This window comes from Camelina sativa, chromosome 15 (assembly GCF_000633955.1).
Source record: "Camelina sativa cultivar DH55 chromosome 15, Cs, whole genome shotgun sequence".
Lineage (NCBI taxonomy): Eukaryota > Viridiplantae > Streptophyta > Magnoliopsida > Brassicales > Brassicaceae > Camelina > Camelina sativa.
In genome coordinates, this window is record NC_025699.1 from 196,182 (window position 1) to 221,001 (window position 24,820).

At 35.6% G+C, this 24,820-nt stretch overlaps 8 protein-coding genes across 9 annotated transcripts in view; 3 read left to right on the forward strand and 5 right to left on the reverse strand.

The window, feature by feature from the left end:
• LOC104744262 (SNF1-related protein kinase catalytic subunit alpha KIN10-like) lies at positions 55-905 on the forward strand. Its single transcript, XM_010465284.2, has 2 exons — positions 55-310; positions 595-905. The coding sequence occupies exons 1-2, from the start codon at positions 101-103 to the stop codon at positions 706-708; spliced, it is 324 nt and encodes a 107-aa protein (XP_010463586.1). The 5' UTR covers positions 55-100; the 3' UTR covers positions 709-905.
• LOC104744263 (probable serine/threonine-protein kinase At1g54610) lies at positions 1,315-4,141 on the reverse strand. The gene is made up of 8 exons (XM_019237135.1): positions 3,644-4,141; positions 3,271-3,555; positions 2,859-3,176; positions 2,522-2,752; positions 2,326-2,426; positions 2,115-2,223; positions 1,672-2,034; positions 1,315-1,551 (listed from the first exon to the last, which is right to left on the reverse strand). Exons 1-8 carry the CDS (start codon positions 4,010-4,012, stop codon positions 1,426-1,428), a joined length of 1,902 nt encoding a protein of 633 aa, XP_019092680.1. The 5' UTR covers positions 4,013-4,141; the 3' UTR covers positions 1,315-1,425.
• Positions 4,399-6,809, reverse strand: LOC109129296 (probable WRKY transcription factor 58). Its single transcript, XM_019237136.1, has 4 exons — positions 6,248-6,809; positions 5,315-5,889; positions 5,072-5,218; positions 4,399-4,957 (listed from the first exon to the last, which is right to left on the reverse strand). Exons 1-4 carry the CDS (start codon positions 6,638-6,640, stop codon positions 4,660-4,662), a joined length of 1,413 nt encoding a protein of 470 aa, XP_019092681.1. The 5' UTR covers positions 6,641-6,809; the 3' UTR covers positions 4,399-4,659.
• LOC104744264 (lamin-like protein) lies at positions 10,783-12,105 on the reverse strand. The gene is made up of 2 exons (XM_010465286.2): positions 11,681-12,105; positions 10,783-11,344 (listed from the first exon to the last, which is right to left on the reverse strand). The coding sequence occupies exons 1-2, from the start codon at positions 11,853-11,855 to the stop codon at positions 10,995-10,997; spliced, it is 525 nt and encodes a 174-aa protein (XP_010463588.1). The 5' UTR covers positions 11,856-12,105; the 3' UTR covers positions 10,783-10,994.
• On the forward strand, positions 12,815-14,943 carry LOC104744265. The gene is made up of 6 exons (XM_010465287.1): positions 12,815-13,168; positions 13,327-13,476; positions 13,613-13,871; positions 13,956-14,174; positions 14,253-14,395; positions 14,475-14,943. Exons 1-6 carry the CDS (start codon positions 12,890-12,892, stop codon positions 14,775-14,777), a joined length of 1,353 nt encoding a protein of 450 aa, XP_010463589.1. The 5' UTR covers positions 12,815-12,889; the 3' UTR covers positions 14,778-14,943.
• Positions 17,190-18,737, forward strand: LOC104747961 (F-box protein At2g05970-like). The gene is made up of 3 exons (XM_010469663.2): positions 17,190-17,705; positions 18,141-18,273; positions 18,346-18,737. The coding sequence occupies exons 1-3, from the start codon at positions 17,190-17,192 to the stop codon at positions 18,735-18,737; spliced, it is 1,041 nt and encodes a 346-aa protein (XP_010467965.2).
• Positions 19,109-20,890, reverse strand: LOC104744266 (membrane-anchored ubiquitin-fold protein 1). 2 transcript variants are annotated; one of them, XM_010465288.2, is made up of 4 exons: positions 20,627-20,890; positions 19,964-20,240; positions 19,457-19,621; positions 19,109-19,335 (listed from the first exon to the last, which is right to left on the reverse strand). In XM_010465288.2, exons 2-4 carry the CDS (start codon positions 20,094-20,096, stop codon positions 19,280-19,282), a joined length of 354 nt encoding a protein of 117 aa, XP_010463590.1. In that variant the 5' UTR covers positions 20,097-20,240; positions 20,627-20,890; the 3' UTR covers positions 19,109-19,279. The 2 variants fall into 2 exon arrangements, with proteins under 2 accessions (XP_010463590.1, XP_010463591.1); XM_010465289.2 differs by having other exon boundaries at positions 20,622-20,883.
• LOC104747962 (probable galacturonosyltransferase 13) overlaps positions 21,563-24,820 on the reverse strand; it is a 4,308-nt gene continuing 1,050 nt past the window's right edge. Inside the window, exons 2-7 of the mRNA XM_019237401.1 lie at positions 24,299-24,371; positions 24,034-24,189; positions 23,360-23,950; positions 22,946-23,248; positions 22,477-22,847; positions 21,563-21,949 (exon numbers count right to left, since the gene is read on the reverse strand). Of these exons, the coding sequence (XP_019092946.1) occupies positions 22,566-22,847; positions 22,946-23,248; positions 23,360-23,950; positions 24,034-24,189; positions 24,299-24,371 (1,405 nt within the window). The 3' untranslated portion in view covers positions 21,563-21,949; positions 22,477-22,565. The remainder of the gene's footprint in view (positions 21,950-22,476; positions 22,848-22,945; positions 23,249-23,359; positions 23,951-24,033; positions 24,190-24,298; positions 24,372-24,820) is intronic.

The following is a 24,820-nucleotide window of genomic DNA, read 5'->3' on the forward strand; positions in this document are numbered from 1 at the left end:
TTATGCTATACAGACATAAGCTTTTGATATCTAACTGATTAGTTTGATTGATAAGATAACCACTTTGATCCAACAGTCTCGGGCTCATCCCCGTGAAATAATGACAGAGGTCCTGAAAGCCCTGCAAGATTTGAATGTCTGTTGGAAGAAGATAGGGCACTACAACATGAAGTGCAGATGGGTTCCTAACAGCGCAGATGGTATGCTCAGTAACTCAATGCACGATAACAACTACTTTGGAGACGAGTCCAGCATAATAGAGAACGATGCAGCTGTTAAGTCGCCGAATGTTGTCAAGTTTGAAATTCAGGTAATCCCTCTTCTCCACTACATGATAGCACCACATTCGTATGAAGTAAGGCCCATGTTAGAGTAGAGAACCCTCACACAAAGTAATTATGTAACATCAGTTCAAGTGTTCAACAAGCCATCAAAAGTCATCATATCGGTTTCTCGTATACCACATTTTTTCAGATGTGATTCGGATGAAATACCACATTTGAAACTGAAATAGAACTATAGTAAATCTTCTTGAATCTAGCTATCAATCAATGATTCCTGGGGTTGATGGTGTTTGTTGTTATGGTGAAACAGTTGTATAAAACTCGGGACGACAAGTATCTGCTGGATCTGCAAAGGGTACAAGGTCCTCAGTTCTTGTTCTTGGATCTCTGTGCTGCTTTTCTTGCTCAGCTCCGAGTCCTCTGAATCCTAAGCCGGACCTCTTCAAGAATAATCTTCACTTCTTCTTTTCTTTTTCTTCTTCGTCTTAAGAAATATTCAGAAAGAATTGAAAAGTTAGCTTTTTGTCTATTTCTGTGCTCTACTAAAATAACCTCTTTTTAACCTAAATGTAAGACCGGACAACTCGAGTAAAAAAGTAAAAACAAAAAAAATTGATATGAGCAACTTTGTACATAAAGCATTCAACAGTCTTAGGGCTTATCATTTTTGGTTTATGATTTTTTCCCTAATTTTTCTTTTACAAAAAAAAAATCCCTTTTAATTAAATAATTTATAATTTCAAGGAATTAATTATCTGATTAGGAAAATTAGAAGAATTCATTCGATACCTGATCCAAAAAAAAACTATACAAATTCAAAAACAAGCCCAAAAGAATTTCAAAAGTGTCCAACGTGTGGTTTACCTACTAGTTTATCTTCTTCTTCTACCAATAAAAAGAAACAAAAAACTCACCTCAAGACTGTGATAATCTCTCACAAATATACAAGGAAATTTGTAAAAAAAATATTCTTTTAAAAAATTATCTTTTCGAAAACCTGAAATTGATACATTTTCAGGCTGTCTTGGGCTTTTTTTTTTGTGACAAATTAAACAAATATGGACTACAGATGATGGTAGGTAAAAAAAAATTATATATCCTTGGCTGAAAATGCTGGTAATTAGTTTTCTTCCCCCCAATTTTAACCTCTCTCTATTCGTGGTGGTTTTCGAACACCAACTCTAACATCACTTTCAGTCCTCCTTAATATTTCATTCATCCCATTTGTTTGAAAAATCTTCGGATTCGCTCCAAAATTTGTCAAATCCTGTAAAGTTTTATCAAAATAATAAAATTTAAGCTGCCAAATAATAATATTACAGAGGTTTAATACCAAAATTCGAATATCAACTACCGGTTTAGATGATACCGGGTCAATATGACTCACCGTATCGTCTTCTGTTTTCTTGTGATGCAAGCCAGAGAACAACAATACATCAGAGGAGTCGAGAGAAACGTGAGGCCTAAGAATGCTTGGTTTCTCTTCGTTTATCGTCAACCCGAAAGTGTTCTTAGCGAAAGCCATACTCATACCACTGACATGGCTCGCAGATCCAGCCGGCTGGTTATAAGTCAACGTTGAAGCTACGTCGTTTTCTTTCCTCTTCTTTGCTCCTGCCCAAGCGAACCCGCTCGCTGGTGCGGTGGTTTGAGATAAACTGTTGTAAGGAAACTCGCTTCGCGTCGTTGCCTGAGATGTCTCTGACGGCGTTTGGATTACAATCTGTGTTTCAGCTTCCTTCTTCGTTTCCTGCAAAAAGATTAACAAACAGAATTACAAATATTGAACCGGGAATTATACTCATCGGTTAATTCCGGTTACCAAAATACCTGGTGGGTTGGTAATCTGTTGAGATTTGTAGGCTCTTTCACTGTTCTACGAGATTTCCCCAATTTCTTTGTTGCCAAATTATCTCTTTTCTTGACACTAACTCTTCTCCTACAAAACAAAGTTTCAATCTCTCAACACAAGTAATTGCATACAAATACAACCTAGGATATGTACACACAGAGATGGCCAAAATCGATCCATTGATGATACCTTCGTTGAAGTTCTTCGCGGTACTTAGCATCCATTTCTTTATTAGGAGGATACGTAGGTAATGTCGATGGATCGCAAGCGTAAGGCTTTGTGTTAAAGTACTGAAGAACAACAATAACAAAACGACAGAGATCAGACAAAAAGCTTATCTGATTATAAAAGAGGCTAGGGTTTGGTTTAGTAGGTTTTTCGTCACCTCTGACATAAGGGCAGAAGAAGCAGTTCCTCGTTTCTCAGTATCAATGGACAATAGATTCTCAAGAAGATTAATTGCTGTTTTTGGAAACTCATCAAATCTTTCTCTTAGACAACCTTCATATTGATGTTGTGGTCTAAACATCTTAGTTTGAGGATGAAGCTTATTCTTTTCCCAAAATTCTTCATCTGGTGATCCAGCGAGTTTATAAATCTTGTGAAGTTGTTCAATCTACAAAGAAATAGCACAAGCAACACTTCATCTCCAAAATAATCTCTGAGTAATTATCTAGAATGAGTAATTTCAATCTATCGGTTTGGTCCCCTTTCTCGCTCACCTCTGTTCTTCCTTTAAGAAGTGGTCTTCCGGTAAGAATCTCTGCGAAAACACAACCAACACTCCAGAGGTCGACCGATACACTATAACTGGTCGAGCCCATAAGGAGTTCTGGTGCACGGTACCATAATGTCACGACCCGACTCGTCAACTGATTCTTGTTTCTTGGTGTTACAATGTTGGCTAATCCAAAATCAGCTAGCTTTAAAACTCCTTTGTTGTTCACCAGAATATTTGCGGCTTTAATGTCTCTGTGCATAATCCCTCGTAGATGACAGTGTTCTACTCCCCATAGCAATTGCTTCATGTAGCATTTTATCTGAAAACGAAATTAGGGTAGTCAGAAGAAAAAAAACAGAGTTACTTGCTGGAGGGGTCAGGGTTTTGTGTGTGTTTGAGCGTCTCTTTCTTGCCTGTGCCTCGGTGAATTTGATGTCGGGAGATGAACATAAGCCTTCGAGATCGTGTTCCATGTAATCAAACACAAAGTACATGCTGTTTGAATTCCTTGACGCGATGATCCCTTCGAGTTTCATAATATTGGGATGATCTAATCTTCTCAAAATCATGATTTCTCTCGCAATGAATCTTATATTTTCAGTTTCAAAATTTTGGACCCGTATTTTTTTTAAAGCCATAACTCGTCCCGTCGATACCTCACAAGCCCGGAACACGTTGCTATACGTCCCTTGTCCGATCTAGAAAATAATTGTTGAGAGATCATTGATAGGGTCGTTACTTTTCTGGCAAGAAATCTATGATTAGGTTTTTAGGATTAATTTTTACCTTCTCTCTTTTCTCGTAGTCCTCGGCCCGTAGTGGAACCCATCCATGAACGGCCTCAGGTGCGGCAGAGCTGAGCCAGGAGGGCCAACCAGCCGCCACCTGCTCAGCCTCTACATTTCCGTGCGGCAAGCTCGATCTCAGGCTAACACCGGACGTCCTCGATCTTGGAGCATCATCGTCATTTTTGTGATGTTTTTTCGGAGATGAGTTGACGACACGGCGGTGAGATGGTGGACCGGGAAGAACGTGGCGTTTATGGTGATCTTGGGGATGACTTCGGTGGTGGGCAGCTGTGTCGAAACGACGGCGGTGAGGGCGTGAAGGACCCGCCGGAGAAGAAGAAGAATGCTTGGAGTTGAAGCAACCCATATATAATAAATTAATTGTCAGAGGAGAGTTTCCGGGCTGCGTGAGTATCGACCCGGGTCGGGTAAACGGGTCCAACGCAGGGAGGGCAATCCCCGCATTAGACCATAAAGAAACGAAAATAAAGGAGAAATAAAAAAAAAACAAAATTTTAGGGTAAATAGTTTTTGATGTAAAATAGAGAGAACCGAATCGATTAGAGAGATAATTACGGAGAATTCGATAATCCTCCTCCTTAAACTCTGGAAGAGAAAAGAGACAACAAAACAAGTTTTTTTTTAATCTCATCTATCTTTTTCATTTGTAATTTTAAAATAGATTTATCTTATTCACCGCCAAGAAAAATAAAGATAACGTCTACTAACTTTTGAAGGGGGAAAAACAAAAAAAAAAAACTGAAAAGAAAGTATATAGTGTATATGTTGTTACGTACATTTGTATTCTCAAACAATGGTTAGTTACAAAAAAAAACAAAAATCACAAATTAAGAAGAAAAAGAACATATTTATTTTCTTTAGTCAAAAGCATATGCACTCAAATTCACATCACACTTGTTATACAAGTCATCAATCAGTAGTAGTCCGGTTCAGAATCAATCACCGAACGGCTAAACCAATCCTAAAACAACCTCGAAGTCTTCGGTTTATAAGTTAAATAGTAATTTTCTCTTCTTTCAACCTCAATAGAACCGGAGGTTGGCCTGAATTGTTATTATTGTTACCGAAACTCATATGTTGTTGCATATTGTTCCCCGACATTGATCTCATACGATGTTGGTCGGACGTCCCAGCAGCGGCTGCGGTTGCTGCGGCGGTACCGTTTCTTGCTGCAGGGACGTCGTGGTTGTGTTTACCTTCATAAGTTGTAATCACAGCCTTAGCATCCGTTGAAGCTCTCTCTACATGTTTACGGACCGTACAATTCGCCGTTGTACATTTATAGTAGCTCCTAATTATTACCAAAATAAAAGGAGTACTGTTTTTAGAAACAAAATGTAAAATAATCTTTAGAATAATATCAACTTAGTTTTATTAAACTATATGACCGTAACTAAAATAATACCTTGGATGAGGATTTCCTTTGACGACTTTTTGTCCGTACTTGCGCCATCTATAACCATCGTCGAGAAGGTCCACTTCACTTCTTGTCTGGACAATAATCTTTGGCTCGGTCACCGTCCGGTGAGTTGTCGACACACCGTCTATTTTCCTGCAATCCCAACAATAGTTAATTAATTAATTGGAAATGCCATGAACGTTATACTATTTATATGCTCTTTCCATATTAGTCACACTTGTACTATACCTTATCTTTGAACCCGGAAGATCATCATCTTCATCATCATCATCATTGTTATCATCATCATGATCCTTACCATAACCACTATCATCACTAGATTCAATCATATGCCCTGCACCACCAACGAAATGAATATCACCAACCTCAACGGAATCTCTGCCGCCACCGCCACGGCGATTCTGAGGTCTCTCGTGATCATGCTGACCTTTGTAAATGATCTGAGTGATTTGTCCATCCGACGACCGTTCAACTTTCTTCTTAACCGGGCAGTTAGCATGTGTGCATTTGTAATAACTCCTTGGATATTCACACCCTTTGATAGGCTTCTGTCCGTACTTCCTCCAGTTATAACCGTCATCCGCCGGTTTATCAACGTTAACCACGTTATACGACCGGTTATTAGTGTTATTATTCGCCTGATTATTATGATGATTTCGAGCTCTTTGATCAGCTTGCGAAACTTCAAAAGATTGACGCCCATGGATGGTAGACGTCGATGTCGGCATATGGTGAGAAAATGTGCCTGGTTGTTGTGGTTGCGGTTGAGGCTGCGGTTGAACAAAGCCGGTCTGAACTGGCGACTGCAGCATTATATATCATACGAACGATTTAATTGATAGTATTCCGAAAAAAGGAAAACTATATGAAAAATGCTAGTTTGGTCCAAAACAAGGTTGTAGTGTATTGGTCTATACTATTTTTGTCGTATTTTTCTCAATTTTTAGACGATTGAGTGTATGAGTAGTGACACAACTAACCCATGATATTGCATTAAGAACTAATTAAAATGTGAATCATGAATTTATTTAATATTTGGGTTAATTTACTATAAATTAGTTTACATAATTAATTTTACTTACACATACAAACTCTAAAAATAATTTTATAAAAGTTTAGGCTTTAACTATTTAATTAAGGATGAGACAAAGAAATAATAACCTGATGAGGAGGAAAGAACATGGGAGAGGTGAGAAGACTAGAAGGGCTGATACCAGAAGGGATAGTAAACATCGGACCTCCTCCGGCGAACATCCCCGCCGTAGAACGTCCTCCGCCGCCAGCGCCAGGAGACACCGACATAGCACCGGCGAGAAGCTGAGAGAACGACGTCGTCCGTTGATTATCCGGCGTCAAGACGTCAGGAAAGCTGTCAACGAACAAAGAAGAGACAAAAGAAAGTGGACCGGGGCTAAGACTAAGCCCATCTCCACCGCCAAAGAAATACGCCGCCGTTTCGATCGCAGGAGGTCTCTGAGGAACTGTGATCGTTGGTCTTGTTGGAGCCACTAACGTGGTCGTTCTTATCGAAGATACATCGTCTTCAACCGCCATATTCTTAAAAGATAAAATTTTACAAATCTTTGTAGATTTCTCTAGATATGGATATTAATTACTGTGTTGGTATATGTGTGTGTATATATAGAGAGAAACAAAGAGACAAGAGTCTTCTGTTTCAATGTATGATTTTCTTTAGATCGGTTTCGTGCAGCCTTGACATTGGTTTTCGAAAGTCTACGGGCTAAACATGGAACTTCTTTAATAATAATAATAATATTGCTAGTTTATTGTGGTCCAATCACTCTGTTCTGATGAATTTCGCATTTAAGCTATTTTATTACTAGTCTTGTGCAAAATATAATTCAACTTGCATCTTTTATTACCCTTTTTATTCAATCATTTCTTTAACAGGTTGATTGAATAACTAAATTAACTTGTAAAAGTCATCTTAGATGCTATTTGTACTTGTGTATTAACATATAGTAAATCTTGTGGACCAACAATATTAGGATGTGTGTGTACTGTGTACTAGACCGTTTCTTGTTGTAAAGTTGAACTTAATTATTCGAGTGAGCCATAATCTATTCTTTATATTATCAAATTACAATTACAAAAAATAATAATTCACTTGGTATATATCTTTAGTATTTCTTTTTAATTTTCGGTTTGACGTCATGAGTCTTATAATCCATATATATGCGTATCTCTATCACATCTAAAACAACAATAATCATCAGAAGATACATAGGTTCTGGTTTACTAGTGATATAGTGTGGGTTACTGGAACGATTATGTGATGTCACAAGGTTTTACCAATCGCAATATAAGTATTTGAAGACGTTTTTTTGTCATTTTATATATCGTTTACAATCAATTTTGTTCTTTCATGATTTCACCTTTTCACGAGGGAAAAAAAAAATTAAAACCTAAAGATTTTATTTACAGCTGAAGTATACAATAATATTAATAAGAATATCAATAACTTAAATGGATCTCAGTATATTATAAGTACTTATAAAGTGTTCAAAATTTGTGTCTTTAGTTTCAACGTGTTGACCATAGAAGCTTGTTTTTTTCCCCCAAAGTTAGCCTCACAAGACCGGCACTGCGAGGCAACCACTCCAAATAGCGACAAAATACACTTTTTAGATTAAATGAATGTAAGTGAAAGTATAAGTTCTTGGACTCAATGGTCGATCAAGTGGATCGGAGTGGGTTATATGTTAGGTTCGGAGTTTGATTTTCAAAGCATACAAATTACATCATGTAAAATACTAAACATAATGATCGAAGATTTTTAGGTGGTATGGTAGAGTCATTTGTTTATCGCGGTTCTATGTAGTAAAATATCTTATGATCATATGGTTAGTACTAAGTAGAGGTTAATAGTTTTACAGGTGAAAATTAAATGTGAGATATGGAATAGCCAATAAGCATCCACCTTATTCCTTTATGAGCCAAACACACAAGGACCAACTTGCGTTTGTTATTATATGGAGTATTTATTTTTTATTTTATGCAGAACATAATCTTCAATTAACTAAAATGGCCGACAGTAAAACTACTATGCAAGTTTTTCACAGAAAAATAAAATAAAACAGAAACTTAACCTATTATTTTAGATATGTTAATATATTACTAGTTCATTAAAACATTAATTTAAATGGATTGAGAAAAAAAATCCGAAAAGGATCCATTTGATTCGGAAATCATAAATTTGATTAGTGGCTAATTATTAGTAACATATAAAGTTCGATATTGCCCACGACTTTGGTCAATTATTTGATACTATATTTTACATCGTTCGAATCATCATTATAAGTACTTTTCAAGTGACCAAACAAAAAATTTGAAGCTGCAAAATGTCAAAAGACTCAAAAATCAAAATATAATATTGCTGATTATACACAGATCTAATCTCTTTGATATTAAATGACATAATGAATAATAACGTAATTTTGGGAATATTCGTGCAACGATTTGTGTTTCATTATATTAAATTATGTTTTCGGGTTCTTAAAGCAAAACGTAACAAGTGTCTGCGTACCATGTCTTCAGAGTGTTAAGAGGATTAAAGGAATCAACTTAAACTAATTAACTGACATATGTTTTTGCAATTAGTATCATTATTTTATTGTTTTTTGACACCTAAGGGACAGCGTATTGATCCCCTCATTAGAAATAGAAATTAATAGTTCTATTTTCTTATATAATCATACTCCCATATGTATTTACAATTTGATTTATAATTCGATAATCAGAAGTTGTATTTTAGGTGTCACGCAGTATGAGTTATGGACGCAACAGAAAGGGAAACAATCAAGCATATTGAAAGTTTATCTCAAACAAAATGAAAACATAAACAAATTAAAGGTTTGACATTTCTTGATATACCGTATTACGGTATTCAAATGACAAAGACAGTTTAGTTAAACACAAGAAGGGTCAAGAAGAATTGTAACCTGGTGTTGGATAATATCAAAAGGGATACAACTTAACAAAATTGAAATCCATGTTTGCAAGAAAATAGTCAAAAAAATGTTAAATATATCCCTAATATTGGGGTTATGTGATTTTAATATCTAAAAAAAACTGGTGTATGAGAAAACACGGAGAACAAAAAATCTTATGACCAAAAAAAACCTTGAAGAGCTGTTTGTTTTGTCGGGACGTGTGGTTGACTTTTGGATTAGGGTCAAGCTATTATTATATAGTTACTTTAGGCCTTTTACATAGTCGAAAACCCGATAACCACACGAACAATAATTTAAAATTGAAAGTGAAATCTTTTATGGGTTTGAACTATAAAATTAAACATCTTCAAATGAGCAAATCTCGTGGTCAGATTAGTTTACCATCATGTCATTATCGATGTGATGAACTAATGATACTATTTAAACTGCCAGCTTTAGTCAATAAACTAAATTAGTCTAGCTAGCTGGTTATTTTTAAACTGTTAATGGTTATCGACAATATTTTATTTAACCCCCAAAAAAAAACAAAAGATCTAGGGTTTTGATAGGTTAAGGTGACTAATCATGGTGTCCACTGTTTGGGAGATGAGTAGATTAAATAAACCCTAATCAGGGTTAAGTTTAGTATATTAGTTTTGGCTAGTATACTAATAGTTTGGAACAAAGTATAACGATCCACACATATTATCAATGGCTAGTACCCTATATATGGAGACAATAGGCTAAAAGTCCAGAATTCCCTTGATTTAGGGAGACCCATTACAAATTTACAAGAAATAGTTTTGACACAATATATCTGTTAAATATGAATATAACTAAACAAAAAGAGCTAAACGATACATTTTCTTCAAGATCAACATGAAAGACTTGACTCATGATTAGTTATATACTTATATGTCTTATGGTTTTTAAGTTACTGAAATTTCTTATCATCAACAAAATTGTTACCCGTAATCATGTTCAACATAATATTTTTTTGTTTGGGTCAACTTAAACACACACACAATAGACAACGAAAAAAAAATAATAATAATAACCAAGAAGCAAGTAATAGTTCTTTTGGTTTTCAAAATAGAAAGTCCTTGATCGATGTCAAAAAACAAGACACATGTTGGACTTGGGTTATCCACAACTAATTTTCTTTACTCATCACACTTTTTCTTTTTCAAAACAAAAAGAATAGTCTTTACCCATCACACTATAAAACTAATGTAGTACATAGATCGTAGAGATAGTGTGCCATCCTTAATGTTAATAAAAACTTGATTAACAAAGTTAAGACTGGCCAAGAAAATAAAAGAATAAACAAGTGGAGCAGTATAAAATATGCATAAGACGACTTGAAGATTGGAGAAAGGGGTGGTCGTTGAGAGGACACTAAAAAGATAAACGTGTTCCCAAACATCCTTTTGTCTTTGATGTTATGTGACAATGCGACCAACTTGCAACTTATTATATCACCTACATGACAATACATCAATTATTGGAATAATTTAGTTGCTTTCTCATTCCACGTATAATTTCTGTGAAATACAAAAAAAAAAAAAAGGAGCTCATTTATTTTACTGTCATATACAGACCTAAGACCATTCGTTGATAAGTATCTTGAATTTTTTATCGGTCTACATAAAACCATTTTTCATGAAACAATGATCATCTATGGGTCCAAATTGAAGAAAGATCTATAACTTCAGAATCCAAAGCCCAAATCGTAGGCTCATGAAAGCTAAAAGCATGAATATTGTTTTTTCCCACCAACAAAAAGCAAAAGCATGAATGAAATAATCCAAACACATAAAGATCCAAAGAACCTAAACATAAAAGAGTACCAGTAAAACTATAAACGAGCTTCACTTGGTGAAGATATAAAAATCGAATCGGAATTCACACCGATAACAATCGTTTTCTCTTTTAAGAGAAAACATCCAGACTAGTTACCACAACCTCGGAACCGCATCCCACATCGTCCAGACTGCTGCGAAAACAGCCACCGGAACAACAAACTGGTGGGCAAAAGCAGAGACCGTCGATGCACTGTTCTTATTAGGTGAAGCAGGTGGTGGTGGAGGAGGCGGTTTCTCAACTAAAACAGCAAGCTTCATACCGCCGTAACATCCACCACCATTACCACTAATGAGATAGTAATGCCTGGTCTCATTAAGATGAACTAAATCCCTTCCAGCACCACGAGTCCAATTAGCGATGGGATTATTGGAATTGCAGCTTAGATAGTTGGTCTCGTTCACCTCTATAACGTTGAATTGGTTTCTCTCGTACACAAAATCTATGGAGACAAGAAAGAAACCACCAAAAGGAGACACCAATGAGAAACACTATATAAGTCAACAAGATTTACAAAAAAAAAAAGAACAGAGAGCTTAATCCATATCCATCAAAAGGTCAAAACTGAAACTAAAATGTTCAGACTTTTAACAACTGGGTGATGTCGTTTTAACAAGAAAACAGAGCCTATGATTGATACAATCAGACATGATCTTCAAACGTAATCACATAGAATAATAATAAGCGAAAACGTTACAGATCTAAAACATAAATATCATAATGAATCCGAGAGTGTGTGATAATAACGTAAAGAGAGAGAGACAGAGAGAGAACATACAGAGCCAATCATCGAGGTAAAAGTGTTTGTCCTGAGCCCAAACGGTATAGTTGATATTAGGGTTCCAGAACTTGTTATCACCAACAGTCCACCTCTTCGCCTCAACCTCTGTGACCGGCGCCGCTATCAGAAAAGCCAGAACCGCCGCCGCAACTAACAACGCAACTCTCGCCATCAGAATAGGATGAGTCTTTCTTCTCTGACTCTTTCTCTTTTGATAAGTGAGTGGGGTTTTTTAGAATTTGGATGGTTTTTATTTTCTCTTACAAGTTTTTTAATAAGTATATTACAAAACGTCGTGTCGTGTGACACAAATTTCTCTTTTTCCAGGAAAAGATCTCTCTAGATCCGTAATTTCATCGACCCAGCTATAAAACCCTTCCAATGCTTAAATTAAACCTCGAGGTTCACGAAAAGTACAAGTTAAGGCTTAAGCGCTGCGTTATGTAAGGCTGTTCTCATTGACCACTTTATTTCGCTGATTTTCTCTTTAGCATTTGGTGAATTTTTTGGGTCATATTTTCTTAACTTTTTGGCTGAAATTTATTTCCTTTTCCTTTGGTCAATGCTAATAAATTGGTTGTAAATACTAGTAAATTGTTCAATGTAAAGCCAAGATTTATTTCCTTCCAAGTTAAAAGACATATTGATAACATATGTACAATGAATCTTATATGTATCCAATTCATATTTTTTTTAAAATAAAATAAAATGAAAATAACTCTTATACAATTATATTTTTTTTTTGTGTAGCCGTTGGGGAATTTAACAAGTTTGAGTGTGGGGTCTTGTCTTAATGCTGGCTAGTAAAGCTTTCTCGTCTTCCCATCCGCAAACGTAGCGCGTCATAACCACCACCAACCACAAAACCAAACCGATGAAATTTTAAACTTTTTGGGAAAGTTCTACGATGTTCTTCTTTTATTTACAGTTTCCTTTAACAATTTTGGGTTTTTTTTGACGTCTTCAACTATGAATGATTTTTTTTTTTGGTCAAACCAACTATGAATGATTTATGCTTTTGTACTTAAACTTACTAATGTCCACACAATATTTGTTGTAATATCCACGTAAGAAAAGGGAAACTATCACATTATACCCATCCACGTGTCCAAACATCAGCTTCTAGTTCCTATTGTACCAATTAAAAAAAAAAGCTGAAGAACCAAAAAAAAAAAGAACATCGGAACTGATAAGCGAAGAAGAAAAATGGCGGCAGCGGCCATGGCCGTTCATCTCCCGAAACCCAAACTTGTAGTATTGGATAAAAACATCAACTTTCTCGGTGGGTCATTGAATTTGGGTCGACCCATGTCCGTAAACAGACAAATTAAAGCTCCGTTGATGGTTTCTGCTTCTTCTTCGACGAGCAAGACCGTCGTTACTGATGACATAAACGGAGATCGAAGCAAACAGTTTTATATTAACTTCACTGGCTTTCCTTTTCCTCTTGGCCCTTTCCTTAACCGGCGCACCATCAGAACCGAGGTTAGCTTCTTTTTTGCTCCATCTCTCAATCTCAATACCGATTCTTTAATTGGTCGTAATCTCCAATTAACAGACTCCACTAAGTCAATTATGCCCAAAAACACTGTTTTAATTTTGACAAAAACACAATTTTTGAACCTTGTTGGTTTTGTTTGAAGGCGGTTAAAGGTTGTATATGGATGTTTGAACAAGAACAAGCTTTAGGGTTTAGCAGTGTGTCCACCAATATACGAATGACTGTCATCAAACTCAAATCTGGAGGTTTATGGGTTCATGCTCCTATTGCTCCCACCAAAGAGTGTATTCAGGTTCCCCTTTTCTTTTTCTTCTTCCCCACCAGATTGGATTTTGTTTTTTATGTAACACTTAATTAGTGGTTGATAAATAGAGAAAGCGTGTAGATAGATGATTGAACACTATTTGGTTGTGTTCGCTTTGTGGCAGCTTATTAAGGAGTTGGGAGCTCCGGTTGAGTACATTGTCTTGCCAACATTTGCTTATGAGCACAAGATTTTTGTCGGTCCGTTTTCTAGAAAGTTCCCTAAGGCTCAGATATGGGTGGCACCAAGACAATGGAGCTGGCCATTGAACTTACCACTCGAGTTTTTCGGTATCTTTCGTGCTAATATCATCAAAGACGGTGACTTATCTACACCATGGGCTGAGGAGATTGAGCAGAAAGTCTTAAGCTCCCCTGAAGTTGGTATGTTCCTTTTAGTATTCCAATCTGGTTTAGTTGAAAGATTCAGAAATCATATTTTTCTTATGGGGTTATATGTATATCCAGGAATTGGACCTTATGTCGAAGTAGCCTTCTACCATAAGCGGTCAAGAACCCTTTTAGTTACTGATGCTGTGATCTTCGTCCCACGGAGACCTCCCTCGAGTATCAGCAACGAGTCCTTGTTGGCCTCGGCTAAGAATGGACTAGCTGTTAAGATACTTAGCAAAGGAAAAGACGTACCCAATGATCCAGTGGTTGATAACCCCAACACCCGCCAAAAAGGTCAGCACTTCTTAAAATCTCTGTTTTCAATCAACCAGGAGATCTCAGTGGCTTCTGTTTTTGTTTTAAAACTTGCAGGATGGGAAAGAATGGTTCTGCAAATCCTATTTCTTGGTCCCTCGAATCTCTTGGAACCAAACGCAAGCTTCGCAAAAATGTCGCAGAAGCTGATCGTTTCTCCCATTGTAAAGACTTTGGTCTTTAGCAAAGTCCCTGAGAAGGTCCTTATTCTATCTGTTTAAATCTTTTTGGTCCAAACGTGGTTGTTTTGATTTGATTTGATCATCACAAATGATTTAGGTGAGAGATTGGATCGATGAGATAGCACGTGACTGGAGATTTAAAAGGATAATCCCAGCTCATTTTGAAGCTCCAATAAACGCAGGAAGATCAGAGTTTCTAGCTGCGTTTGGGTTCCTAGACGATCTTCTAGGGGAAAGATATGTAACTCGTCCTTCGCTCTCTCTACTCTTCACTTCGCTAATGGGAAAAGCAGCGAGTTATTTTCCTCCAGACGATATGAGAACTCTCTCTTCTCTTGATCAGTTCTTAGTATCTGTTGGGGCTGTGAAAAAGACAGTCTCTGGTAGAAAAGGAAGATGACTTTGATATGAAATAGAAAAAGGGTTCATCTTATATAGTCTTAAGAATATAAAAAAAAAACGATTCGGTCTTGTAAGCTTCGATGTTTTGTTTACTGAAGCTCTCTCTCTTTATGGGTTAAAATTGTACACTTAGTAGGGCTTTCTCACTTCAGCGCTTGTCTTTATCTGTTGTTGAGAGTTTTTTTTAGCAAAACAGAGAACAAAGGTAAAAATTACATGTCTCAAAAGAAGCAATTCATATCTAGTGATTCTTACAAAACACTGCTAATGGAATCATTCAATTAATCATATACCTTTTGCCTTTTTGTTTCACCAACTAGACAAGAATCCACATTTCCTAACACAGTTTCAATGTACTTAACGCTATACACACATACTTCCAACTGCTTGATTCCTTCTTGAGCGATACATAGCTGCTTGAGAAAAGTAGAGCAGCATACCAAATGAGTTGAAGCAACAAGAAGAGAATTTGTGCCACAAGAGGTGCTAGAACTTCAACACCATCTTCCTTTCCAAACCTCTTCCGCTGATAAAATCCAATCTCTCTTAGTGTCACATTTCAATCACCATGAGCTTCAGATGATACACAAGAGAAGCCAATGGTCCATACTTAGCCCCAAGCCATGGAAACCTTTTCCCCAAAGAGAGCAGAAACCTTTCCATGTTGTGATCCACGATTAGACTCTTCATGTCTTTGTCTGGAATAACCGGCTTGTCACCGTGACCACTACTGCCGCTACTGAATGATCTTTGGGGTGAAAGATCGTTACGATGCATTAGTTTATGCGGTGGAGGGGATGGAATCGCCGGAGAAGTGAGAGTAGTCGCCGAATTGAAAGAAGCAATCGACTAATTTAACAAGTTTAACATGTAGGAAAGAAGTTTAACATGTATAATTTGTACACATTTTGTATTCAACTAATTTTTAATAAATTATTTAGAAAAATAGAGATTTAAAAATATTATAACAATATACAATGATTACAAATACACACATACTTAATAATATATATATATATATATATATATATATATATATATATATTTCATCTATATTTAGTGAAGCAAGTTTAAACATCTTACTAGTATAATTGCAGCACTTTTTGCTCAAAAATATGTTTTTGGAAACATGTACCATTAAATGCTTATATTCATATCTAAACAAGTTTAGTTAAGTCTCTCTACTATTCTTATAACCAAACACAATTAAAATATTTTAAATATCCATATATATAATGTTTTCCAATTAATATAGATATTTAGAAAATTTATTCCAGATTATAAAATTTTATTCTCCTATCATATCTTTTTGATTTTAAATTTTAAATGTAGTGAATCATCATATAATACATAAAGTTAATAAAATTGATTTTTTCTGCATATATTGTGATTTGAATTTTTTAAAACGAACATATATTACTCAATTAATATAAAAAGTGTATGTTTAACATATATGTATAGTAAATTTACTGTATATAGTAAATTATAAAATTTTAAAAAGTTTATAATTTATAAATGATATATCTTAACTTAATAAAAAAAGTTTAAAATTAGGAATATTTAAACATATTAAAATTTTAAAATAACACAAATGAGTTATATTACATGACAGATTATTTGACATGACAAAATTGAATTAATAATACTAAAAAATAAAATATCATTAATATGATACTTCAATATGAATTAAATCATTATTTTACTATTTAACAGCACCAATATCAAATATGCTGAATCAAATTGATTTATTGTATTAAACAAAAATTATTGTACGCTATACTGCGAATTATATATTAAACCACTAAAATTAACAAAATAATACATTAACAAATTAGTATTAAAAGAGTATATTAACAAAAAAAAAAAATATGTAAAAACTTGCCTCGCGGTATCAGGTCATAATCTAGTTTATACTATGACATAGTGAAAGGATGGAGAAGAGCTTTTTGAAAGCGACATCGTCTTATTTATACACGTCCTGACTTAATGTATGTTGATCAAAAGCAGCGTTTGGCTAATAATTTTTTTCAGTTGAATAATCGTATTTTTAATAAGACCAAAAATCCCTCATTTTTACCCTTTAAAAAATATTTTTCCTTTTATATAATAGTGTTTTATATTAATTACTCAATTTCCGTTTTTTCAGATACAGGAAGAGAAAAAAAATTGTTACAAATTTATTTTTTTACGTGTGTTAATGTATTTATTTTACAATAATACTAGCATTTGTAGATGACATGTATAGTAATGTGGCTATTTGTTTTGTTTTTTTTTTGGTTCGGTTATTTCAAATTTTTGGGTTATTTTAATATTTTATTCAGTTTCGTTTAGATAATTACAAAAAAAAACAAAAAATCATCTCATTTATGTAGTAGGGTTACATTAACGAGATCGAAACCTTGTTTGAGCAATGGACCGGAGCAAAAGAAATGCTAATCGTGGGAGACAAAGAGAAGAAGTTCCGGGGGTTGCAAACTGGTCGGAGATATGTCCCGACTTGCTGAGATGTGTTTTCAAACGCTTGAGTTTCACATCTTTTAATCGAGCTAAATCGGTTTGTTCTTCGTGGCACTCTGCTTCGAGAGGCTGCGTCCCTAACCAAAATCAGATTCCATGGCTGATTCTCTTCCCTCCCAACGAGGAAGCCATCAACAACAACAACAGTAGTTGTGTGTTATTTGTTCCGGAGGATCAAGACAAAGTTTACAGAAGTAGAGACCTTGGTGTTGACTTTGCCCAGAGTCGTTGTCTGACGACTTGTGGTAGCTGGCTCTTGTTGTTGAATCCTCTTATGCATCTCTACATTATCAATCCTTTAACTGCTGAGAAGATTGATCTACCCGATACTCAATCTTTTAGTTTAGGATGCTTACAATACGACCAAGCTTGTTTTCGGATAGACAACAAAACCAAAGATTACGGCCCTGTTCGTTTATGAGTCGCTACAGTAGCGACAGCGACCATGAAAAATACCTTTGCTCCTTCTTTCTCTCTCTTCATCTTGCCTTCAATTTTGATCGCTGCGATTAGAATATCAAGAATTTGGAGTCGCCGGAAAAATCAGCGATGAGACCCAAGCCATGATCTGAATCAGCGACTGTCGCTATTTTTTTTATAATCAAATCACCATTTTTAAAATCAGATAAAAGAAGCTCCAAACACAAAAGTTGCAGAACCTTTCATCTTCTTCTATGACTTAATTAATTGGGATTTTACAGTATTTATAATTATACCCTTTACAATATTCAGAATTACAAAAAGAAATATCTTTAAACCAGTCGCAGTCGCTACAGTAGCGACTCAAAAACGAACAGGGCCTACCTAGTTGTAGGTAATGTTGCGCTCTTGTGTGTTTACCAAGAAAGGAGACAACAAGTGGCACGACCTTCCTCCCTTCGAATTTTATGAAGATTTTGTCTATAATCACAAAGATCAAAAGCTCTACCTTCACAATGATCTTGTCGATATTTGGGACCTATCAGGAGATAATCTACGCAAAGATGGGGCTGTGTCTCTTGACTCTTTTTGCTTCAATCATTAAGATTTCCCCTGTTTTCCTAATGAAGAAGATGATGAACTCTATTGGGAAAAGTTACGTAACTTCAAAACACGTATTGCAGTCACAGTGTCCGGAGATATTTTGATGGTATCAAGTATAGTACAACACTGCAAAACATGGTATTTTCGCATTTACAAGACGAACCAGGTGGGAGGCAAGTGGGTAAAAATAGATTCTTTGGGCGATGAAGCATTGATCTATGACATGGGCATCACCGTTATCGCAAATGGCATCCCAGGGATCAAAAGGAACTCTATCTATTTCAGTGGCGTTGATCATGGTGAAAAGGATCCACACCACATATTTGTCTATGATCTCACCACCCAAAAGATGCAACCTTTGCCACAATGCGTCTTCTCTTCCTTACCATTCTCTGATGCTCGTTGGTTCTTCCCATGATACTTTACCTGTATCGCCTCTGGCTCTGTTCCTTTTAATGTTTTATGCTTGATTTGCTTTTGAGTTGTTTTATTCGTTTTTTTTTTCTTTTTCTTTCAATGCTAAATCCTGATGATACATTTATCATTTCATTTGTTGTTTGCGAGTTTAGTCAAACAATTCTCTGCAAACAGTGAACGATCTACTAAATCATCTCTACCAATGATTGGGAGATATTCTAGTTTAGTCTCACAATTGACAATCCTGCTATGTTAAAATTCTTAGACGAAACAAAGGGTTCGAAATGCAGAGGAGCTCAGAAATATAGCTAAAACAGAGTCTTCTTGTGTCTTAAAAGAGGATCTGAATCATATTACTACACCATAATTTACTTTTGCAACAAGCTAGAGAAGAGCTTTTGATTTATACTTATCTAAAAAAAAATGGTTCAATACTCTTTTAATTTCGTATCTGTATTAGTAAACAATCTATACCAACCACATCAGGGACCAAACTTAAAAGGAGAAATCTGACTCTCTCTCTCTTGAGATTTTGCTACTCTCTTACATGACTGCACAGACGCATTTGTTCATCTTCGGGTCACCTTTAGGCTTCTTTTCTGTTTCAAACATTGTAAACATCTCTCTGTCAGGTCGATAACATAATTTGATGCTAAAGTAGAGGCTGTTGTCTCTTTGAGGAGCTAGAAAAAAACGAGAAGAATCTAAAGAATGTTTTACCTTTTTCAGTAACAGGAGGTTGGATGATAACATGCATTGTGGTGACAGCGCCTACGAGATTAGAGACTGGACTTCGGTAATCTTTAACCGTCTTGTTGTTCTCCAATACCTTCCCTGCGCTTATCAACTTCACCTCTTTCACTGTTCTCGGCCCATTCTCTTTCTCTATCATGAGTCAAACACAACAGAACAAAATGACAAGTGGTATGATGCACACAGGTTTATGTTGATAACAAGAACAAGTAATTTCCCCTGACGAAGCAATCACAAGAATAAGTACAGTTCTAGCCTTCTAGGCAAGGTGAGTAACATTCTAAGAATCTGAAATTTGGTAATGCATAAGATATCCTAGTGTGACATGATTCTCATAACGAAAAAACCATTGTTCCAAGAAGATTCAAGCTTTTACAATCTAAAAAAACAGTGCCTATTGCCTAAGGATATTATAAATTTAAAAGCCATAAGAGTAAGTAAGCATATATATATATATATAAGAAAAGAACTGACCTCTAGGCCATTCAGAGATAACAGTTTCCTTCAATGCCGAAACAGTTGTAGCATCAGGGAATGCTTTAGGACCGATATCAGAACCATCGGTTAACCGAAACTTGATCTCTAGTTGATTATGTACTTCTGCCATCTATCCAAGAACCAACCAACCAAACCAACAAACAAGCCCACAAAAACGTTCCCTCAAACCACAAAACAAAATCTCAAAAGACGCTTGACAGTTTCTCTCTATGGATCAAATCCCAAACAGGACCTTGTTCGCTCTGTATCCTATCTGCAATAAGCCAAAAAAGAACAATCTTTTGTTCAATAAGTGTGATTGTGAAGATGAAACAGGGTTTGTTTAAATAGATGAATGATCTTTGTAAGAAAACAGAATCTGATAATAAATGAATAGCATGCAAAAAAGCAATTAAACAGAGGATTCTGAAAGGATACAGAGTTAATAGATTAGCATTTTGAAAAGATTGAAGAAAATTTAAATAAGAAGAAAGGGATCTAAAGGAATGAACAAAAAACAGAGGAAATCTCCCAAATAAAGGAGTAAACTTTAAAATCCCCAGATTTGAGAAAAAGAAAAAGGCCTTTAATTAGGTCAGGTGGTTAGGTCATAGGTGTAGGTGTAGGTGTGTGTGTAATCTAGAGAATCAAAAACCTTACTTGGGGGGGCTCTGTGACTGATCTGAGAGCCGATGAATCAAGAACACGCATCAGAGAGGAGAAGAAATAGAAGAGATCAACAATAAGAGTGTTGTGGTTGATGAGAAGAATCAATGGCGGTCAAAGCTTCCATTTTTATCTGAGATTCTTCCCATCTATGCGCCTATCAAATTGCCCATCTCTCTCTCTTCTCTTCTCTCAAAGCATATTGTATATGAAACCAAGACGATTCTTTTATTTGTTTTTTTTTGTCAAAGTCACTTGGAAAGAACGCATTACTATTTTACTCAATCGATTAGATCAATCCAATTTTAATTCTTTTCTTTGTTTTTTTTTCCAACAATTTCTTGAATACACTTTTTTTTTAATTACACCAATTTTTAATTACTTGTATGTGTAAGCTTTTTGCTTCTTGTGAAGAAACTGTTGGGACATATCATAGCAATTACACTAAACAAAAATTACCTTTCTAATGAAGCTTTCTTCATCACATACAATTTTTTAATATCTGCCCCCTTAAAATAAGAAAGCAATGATTTATTATTTATTTATCCAACCATCAATTTATTATTTAATCATCAAGTCTAAAAATAAATTGGTAAGTTATCTTTATTTGTTTCATTTATATATTATATACAAAATTCAAGTCAACGTTATGTGATTACCATTTTCTACTTGTAATTTTCTTACACAAGATATTAAATTATTATCTAAAATGAAAATATGTGGTATCTAGTATTTACCTCAATATTTCGATTTAAGTGCACCATAATTTTTTTTTTACTTTTTATTATTTATGAATGACGAATTTGTGAATATGTCATAAATTCATAATTTTAGTTTAGATATATCTCAACAATGACATCAAATAGAGAGAGATAGGACTAGGAGGACAGACAGGGAGATAAGTAAATTGAATCTGCCAAAAAAAACGTCTGCATCAAGAAAAGTCTCATGATTGATCCAATAGGGACGGACCTTAACAAAGCAATAATGTCCATATAAAATCCCTAAAACCTAATGAAATCAAAATAGTAAAAACAAAAAATGTGGAATTTGACTGTTAAAAATTTAACCAAAAAAATAATAAATAAAAAAGAGTACAAGTGGATCTGCAACAGTGTGTTGTTTGGTCCTTGGACTGTTCTGATCATGACCAAAGTCTAATTTCTTCTGAGAAACCTTTCCTGTTCTTATAACAGATCCAAGATTGGAATCTTTACTTCAAAACCAAAAAAAAATCTCAAAAAGGGTACCTTCTATTTTTACAGAAGAATGAATCTTTATATCTCTCTTTCTCTTTCTCCAGCTGCTCTGCAACTGGTTTCATTGTCCAGCTAAAATTCGAGTAAATCTGCAGAACCAGCGATATCTCCACTCTGCTTCAAGACTATCTGAAAGCTTTCTATTTGCTATTCCAAGATATGACAATTCTTAATGAAATCATTGGAGTAGTTAACATGTTTTGTCCAGAAGGGTCTAAGATGCTCGAAACCTATCTCGAGCCACGGTTTTGATTGGCCATTGTAATGAATCACTGCAGCTTTCTTTGCATTTTCTAAGTTGGTCTTGCTTTGATAACCTAATCCAAGCATATGCCAAGACGAATCTATTGGCTGAACATGACCTTTAAATGCTATTAGTGCAGGAGGCAATGTCCCAAGTTTCCACATTGTTAGATTTGACTTCAGATTCTGCACATCAAAAATCAACACCAGAAGCAAAATCAAGGATTTGCCAATCTTCGAATCTTTAAACTCAAAAATATTGCAGGCTTCTCTGATATTTTTACCTCTTTAAGCCAAGAATGATAAGTTTCTCTGATATTTGTCTTCCTNGCTCTGCAACTGGTTTCATTGTCCAGCTAAAATTCGAGTAAATCTGCAGAACCAGCGATATCTCCACTCTGCTTCAAGACTATCTGAAAGCTTTCTATTTGCTATTCCAAGATATGACAATTCTTAATGAAATCATTGGAGTAGTTAACATGTTTTGTCCAGAAGGGTCTAAGATGCTCGAACCCTATCTCGAGCCACGGTTTTGATTGGCCATTGTAATGAATCACTGCAGCTTTCTTTGCATTTTCTAAGTTGGTCTTGCTTTGATAACCTAATCCAAGCATATGCCAAGACGAATCTATTGGCTGAACATGACCTTTAAATGCTATTAGTGCAGGAGGCAATGTCCCAAGTTTCCACATTGTTAGATTTGACTTCAGATTCTGCACATCAAAAATCAACACCAGAAGCAAAATCAAGGATTTGCCAATCTTCGAATCTTTAAACTCAAAAATATTGCAGGCTTCTCTGATATTTTTACCTCTTTAAGCCAAGAATGATAAGTTTCTCTGATATTTGTCTTCCTCCAAGTCCGTAGATCGAAGATATTCATTCCATAAGCCCAAGCACATTCTTCTGGATCCAAATGCTTTGCAATGAGCGGGTGAGAGAAATTGAAGTAGTTCCTAAGACGCTTTGACATAACCCATACGTCTTCTCCTCGACAAGTCTCAACAGCTCCATTAACCTTCCCGTTAAGGTCAATATCCCAGAGCGGAGATAGATCTTTCTGTATCACTATATCATCATCTAAGAACACTACCTTGTCTAAGTTCGGAAAAAGCTGTCAAAAAGGCAAACCAAACAAACATTTACCTTCATATTCTCAATCCCAAGACAGTAAGCCATGCAAAAGGCAAAAAATTTGAAATTAAAAGGACATATTCTTTTTTACCTCTGGTAGATATATTCTAAGATGGTTGAGCAAAGATATGTATTTGGGACTTCTTGATTGCAACTTCGAAGCAAATGTTCGAGGAGTTGTTTCGCTGAGGTTTGCACCAGCGATATGATTCCCATGGTAATAATCTCTGATACTGTTATGGTTTTCGACAGCTTCGAGAACCGGAACATTCTCTCTTGTTAACCAGTCAAACTGATGAACACTTTTGACTTCAACAATCGCAGGAGCTACAGAATTAAGCGCAAACCAAGAATGCATACCCGCATAGGTTTTCTTGTCAGTGATAACATGGAAGACAATTTTCTCGGGTTTTGAAGATGATTGAACAGCGGATGAGACCACAACCGAGGCAGCCAAGATATTGTCTGTAGCTAGAACGAAATGGTGGTAAGCATTGTCTGAGAGAACAGGGAGAAGCTCCGGGGAAGGAAGCTGTCTACGGGCATGAGCATTGGAGGAATATTCATCGGTTAGTCTTAAAGAGAGACAGTGAATTCCTTTTGGGATTGAACTTGCAGCAAAGTGTTTGTTCATAAGTTCTGCAAATTTGGATTCCCTTAAATCCCTTTCAAACTTCTCTACCTGTTCAGAAAGGGTAATCAAATCATATATACATTTTTGGATAAATCCACAACTTATATTTAATTGAAGATTAAAGACTGTACCATAGCTCGAAGGACGAGGGCAAATGTTTTGGCATCGTAGTGGTTGTTCTTCATATCCGAAACAAGTTGACTAAAAGAATCTGGAAGCTTTAAACCATCTGGAATTTCTTGAGTGCTTACTTCATTTAAAATTTTGTAAAAATCTCTAAGTAGTCTCTGCTGTGACAGAACGTGAAAAAAAGGAAAAGGCAAATCTGACTTAACACAATGACACAGAAAAATCTGAATTGTAAATTTAAACATCTGGAAAGAAGCAATCACTCACCTCTGAATCATCTACCCTACCAAGAAGACGTGGTCCTAACCGCCTCCCAAAACAATCTGAAGCAAAAAAGACAAGAATAGACAACAAAATTAGAAAAAACTTTCATGAGCTCATCACATGAGCATAATTAGGAAGATACTCAACTAAGGATGTTGGGTGGCAAAGCTAAGCATATGAACCACAAGCGAAAAGGGAACAACTCTTAAGATTCATCTCATCAGTATCTGGTTCTGATTTAGTAATACTAATATATGTAACTTTTACTTCACACACACAAACACAACAATGGAATTCATTCAAACAAAATGACATTAACCACGGAATCTGAGCTCGAAGCTTCATACAATGATACAATTGAAACTCAACTGATTCCAAGCAAGAAACTTTGTTGACATAACCAATTGGATCCAAACAACTTAACAAGATGCTCATCTAACAACATTAAGGCGGTAGATCCTACACGATGTATCGAGATCCAAACCATATTAACAAAACGGAATAAAGAAGAGGGAGGGAGGGGGG

What these genes read in the sequence shown, in the direction of transcription:
- LOC104744262 (XM_010465284.2), top strand. Translation starts at nt 101, where the DNA reads ATGACAGAGGTCCTGAAAGCCCTGCAAGATTTGAATGTCTGTTGGAAG. An exon ending in TTGTCAAGTTTGAAATTCAG is followed by an intron (nt 311 to 594) that starts GTAATCCCTCTT and finishes ATGGTGAAACAG; the next exon opens with TTGTATAAAACTCGGGACGA.
- LOC104744263 (XM_019237135.1), bottom strand. Translation starts at nt 4,012, where the DNA reads ATGGGTTGCTTCAACTCCAAGCATTCTTCTTCTTCTCCGGCGGGTCCT. An exon ending in TCAAATTCACCGAGGCACAG is followed by an intron (nt 3,177 to 3,270) that starts GCAAGAAAGAGA and finishes TTTCGTTTTCAG; the next exon opens with ATAAAATGCTACATGAAGCA. An exon ending in CTTCTGCCCTTATGTCAGAG is followed by an intron (nt 2,427 to 2,521) that starts GTGACGAAAAAC and finishes GTTGTTCTTCAG; the next exon opens with TACTTTAACACAAAGCCTTA.
- LOC109129296 (XM_019237136.1), bottom strand. Translation starts at nt 6,640, where the DNA reads ATGGCGGTTGAAGACGATGTATCTTCGATAAGAACGACCACGTTAGTG. An exon ending in TGTTCTTTCCTCCTCATCAG is followed by an intron (nt 5,890 to 6,247) that starts GTTATTATTTCT and finishes ATAATGCTGCAG; the next exon opens with TCGCCAGTTCAGACCGGCTT. An exon ending in AAAGGAAATCCTCATCCAAG is followed by an intron (nt 4,958 to 5,071) that starts GTATTATTTTAG and finishes GGTAATAATTAG; the next exon opens with GAGCTACTATAAATGTACAA.
- LOC104744264 (XM_010465286.2), bottom strand. Translation starts at nt 11,855, where the DNA reads ATGGCGAGAGTTGCGTTGTTAGTTGCGGCGGCGGTTCTGGCTTTTCTG. An exon ending in TTACCTCGATGATTGGCTCT is followed by an intron (nt 11,345 to 11,680) that starts GTATGTTCTCTC and finishes TTGTCTCCATAG; the next exon opens with ATTTTGTGTACGAGAGAAAC.
- LOC104744265 (XM_010465287.1), top strand. Translation starts at nt 12,890, where the DNA reads ATGGCGGCAGCGGCCATGGCCGTTCATCTCCCGAAACCCAAACTTGTA. An exon ending in GGCGCACCATCAGAACCGAG is followed by an intron (nt 13,169 to 13,326) that starts GTTAGCTTCTTT and finishes TTTTGTTTGAAG; the next exon opens with GCGGTTAAAGGTTGTATATG. An exon ending in CCCCAACACCCGCCAAAAAG is followed by an intron (nt 14,175 to 14,252) that starts GTCAGCACTTCT and finishes TAAAACTTGCAG; the next exon opens with GATGGGAAAGAATGGTTCTG.
- LOC104747961 (XM_010469663.2), top strand. Translation starts at nt 17,190, where the DNA reads ATGGACCGGAGCAAAAGAAATGCTAATCGTGGGAGACAAAGAGAAGAA. An exon ending in AAACCAAAGATTACGGCCCT is followed by an intron (nt 17,706 to 18,140) that starts GTTCGTTTATGA and finishes GTGTTTACCAAG; the next exon opens with AAAGGAGACAACAAGTGGCA. An exon ending in CCTATCAGGAGATAATCTAC is followed by an intron (nt 18,274 to 18,345) that starts GCAAAGATGGGG and finishes TTCCTAATGAAG; the next exon opens with AAGATGATGAACTCTATTGG.
- LOC104744266 (XM_010465288.2), bottom strand. Translation starts at nt 20,096, where the DNA reads ATGGCAGAAGTACATAATCAACTAGAGATCAAGTTTCGGTTAACCGAT. An exon ending in TATCTCTGAATGGCCTAGAG is followed by an intron (nt 19,622 to 19,963) that starts GTCAGTTCTTTT and finishes GACTCATGATAG; the next exon opens with AGAAAGAGAATGGGCCGAGA. An exon ending in ACCTCCTGTTACTGAAAAAG is followed by an intron (nt 19,336 to 19,456) that starts GTAAAACATTCT and finishes TGTTTGAAACAG; the next exon opens with AAAAGAAGCCTAAAGGTGAC.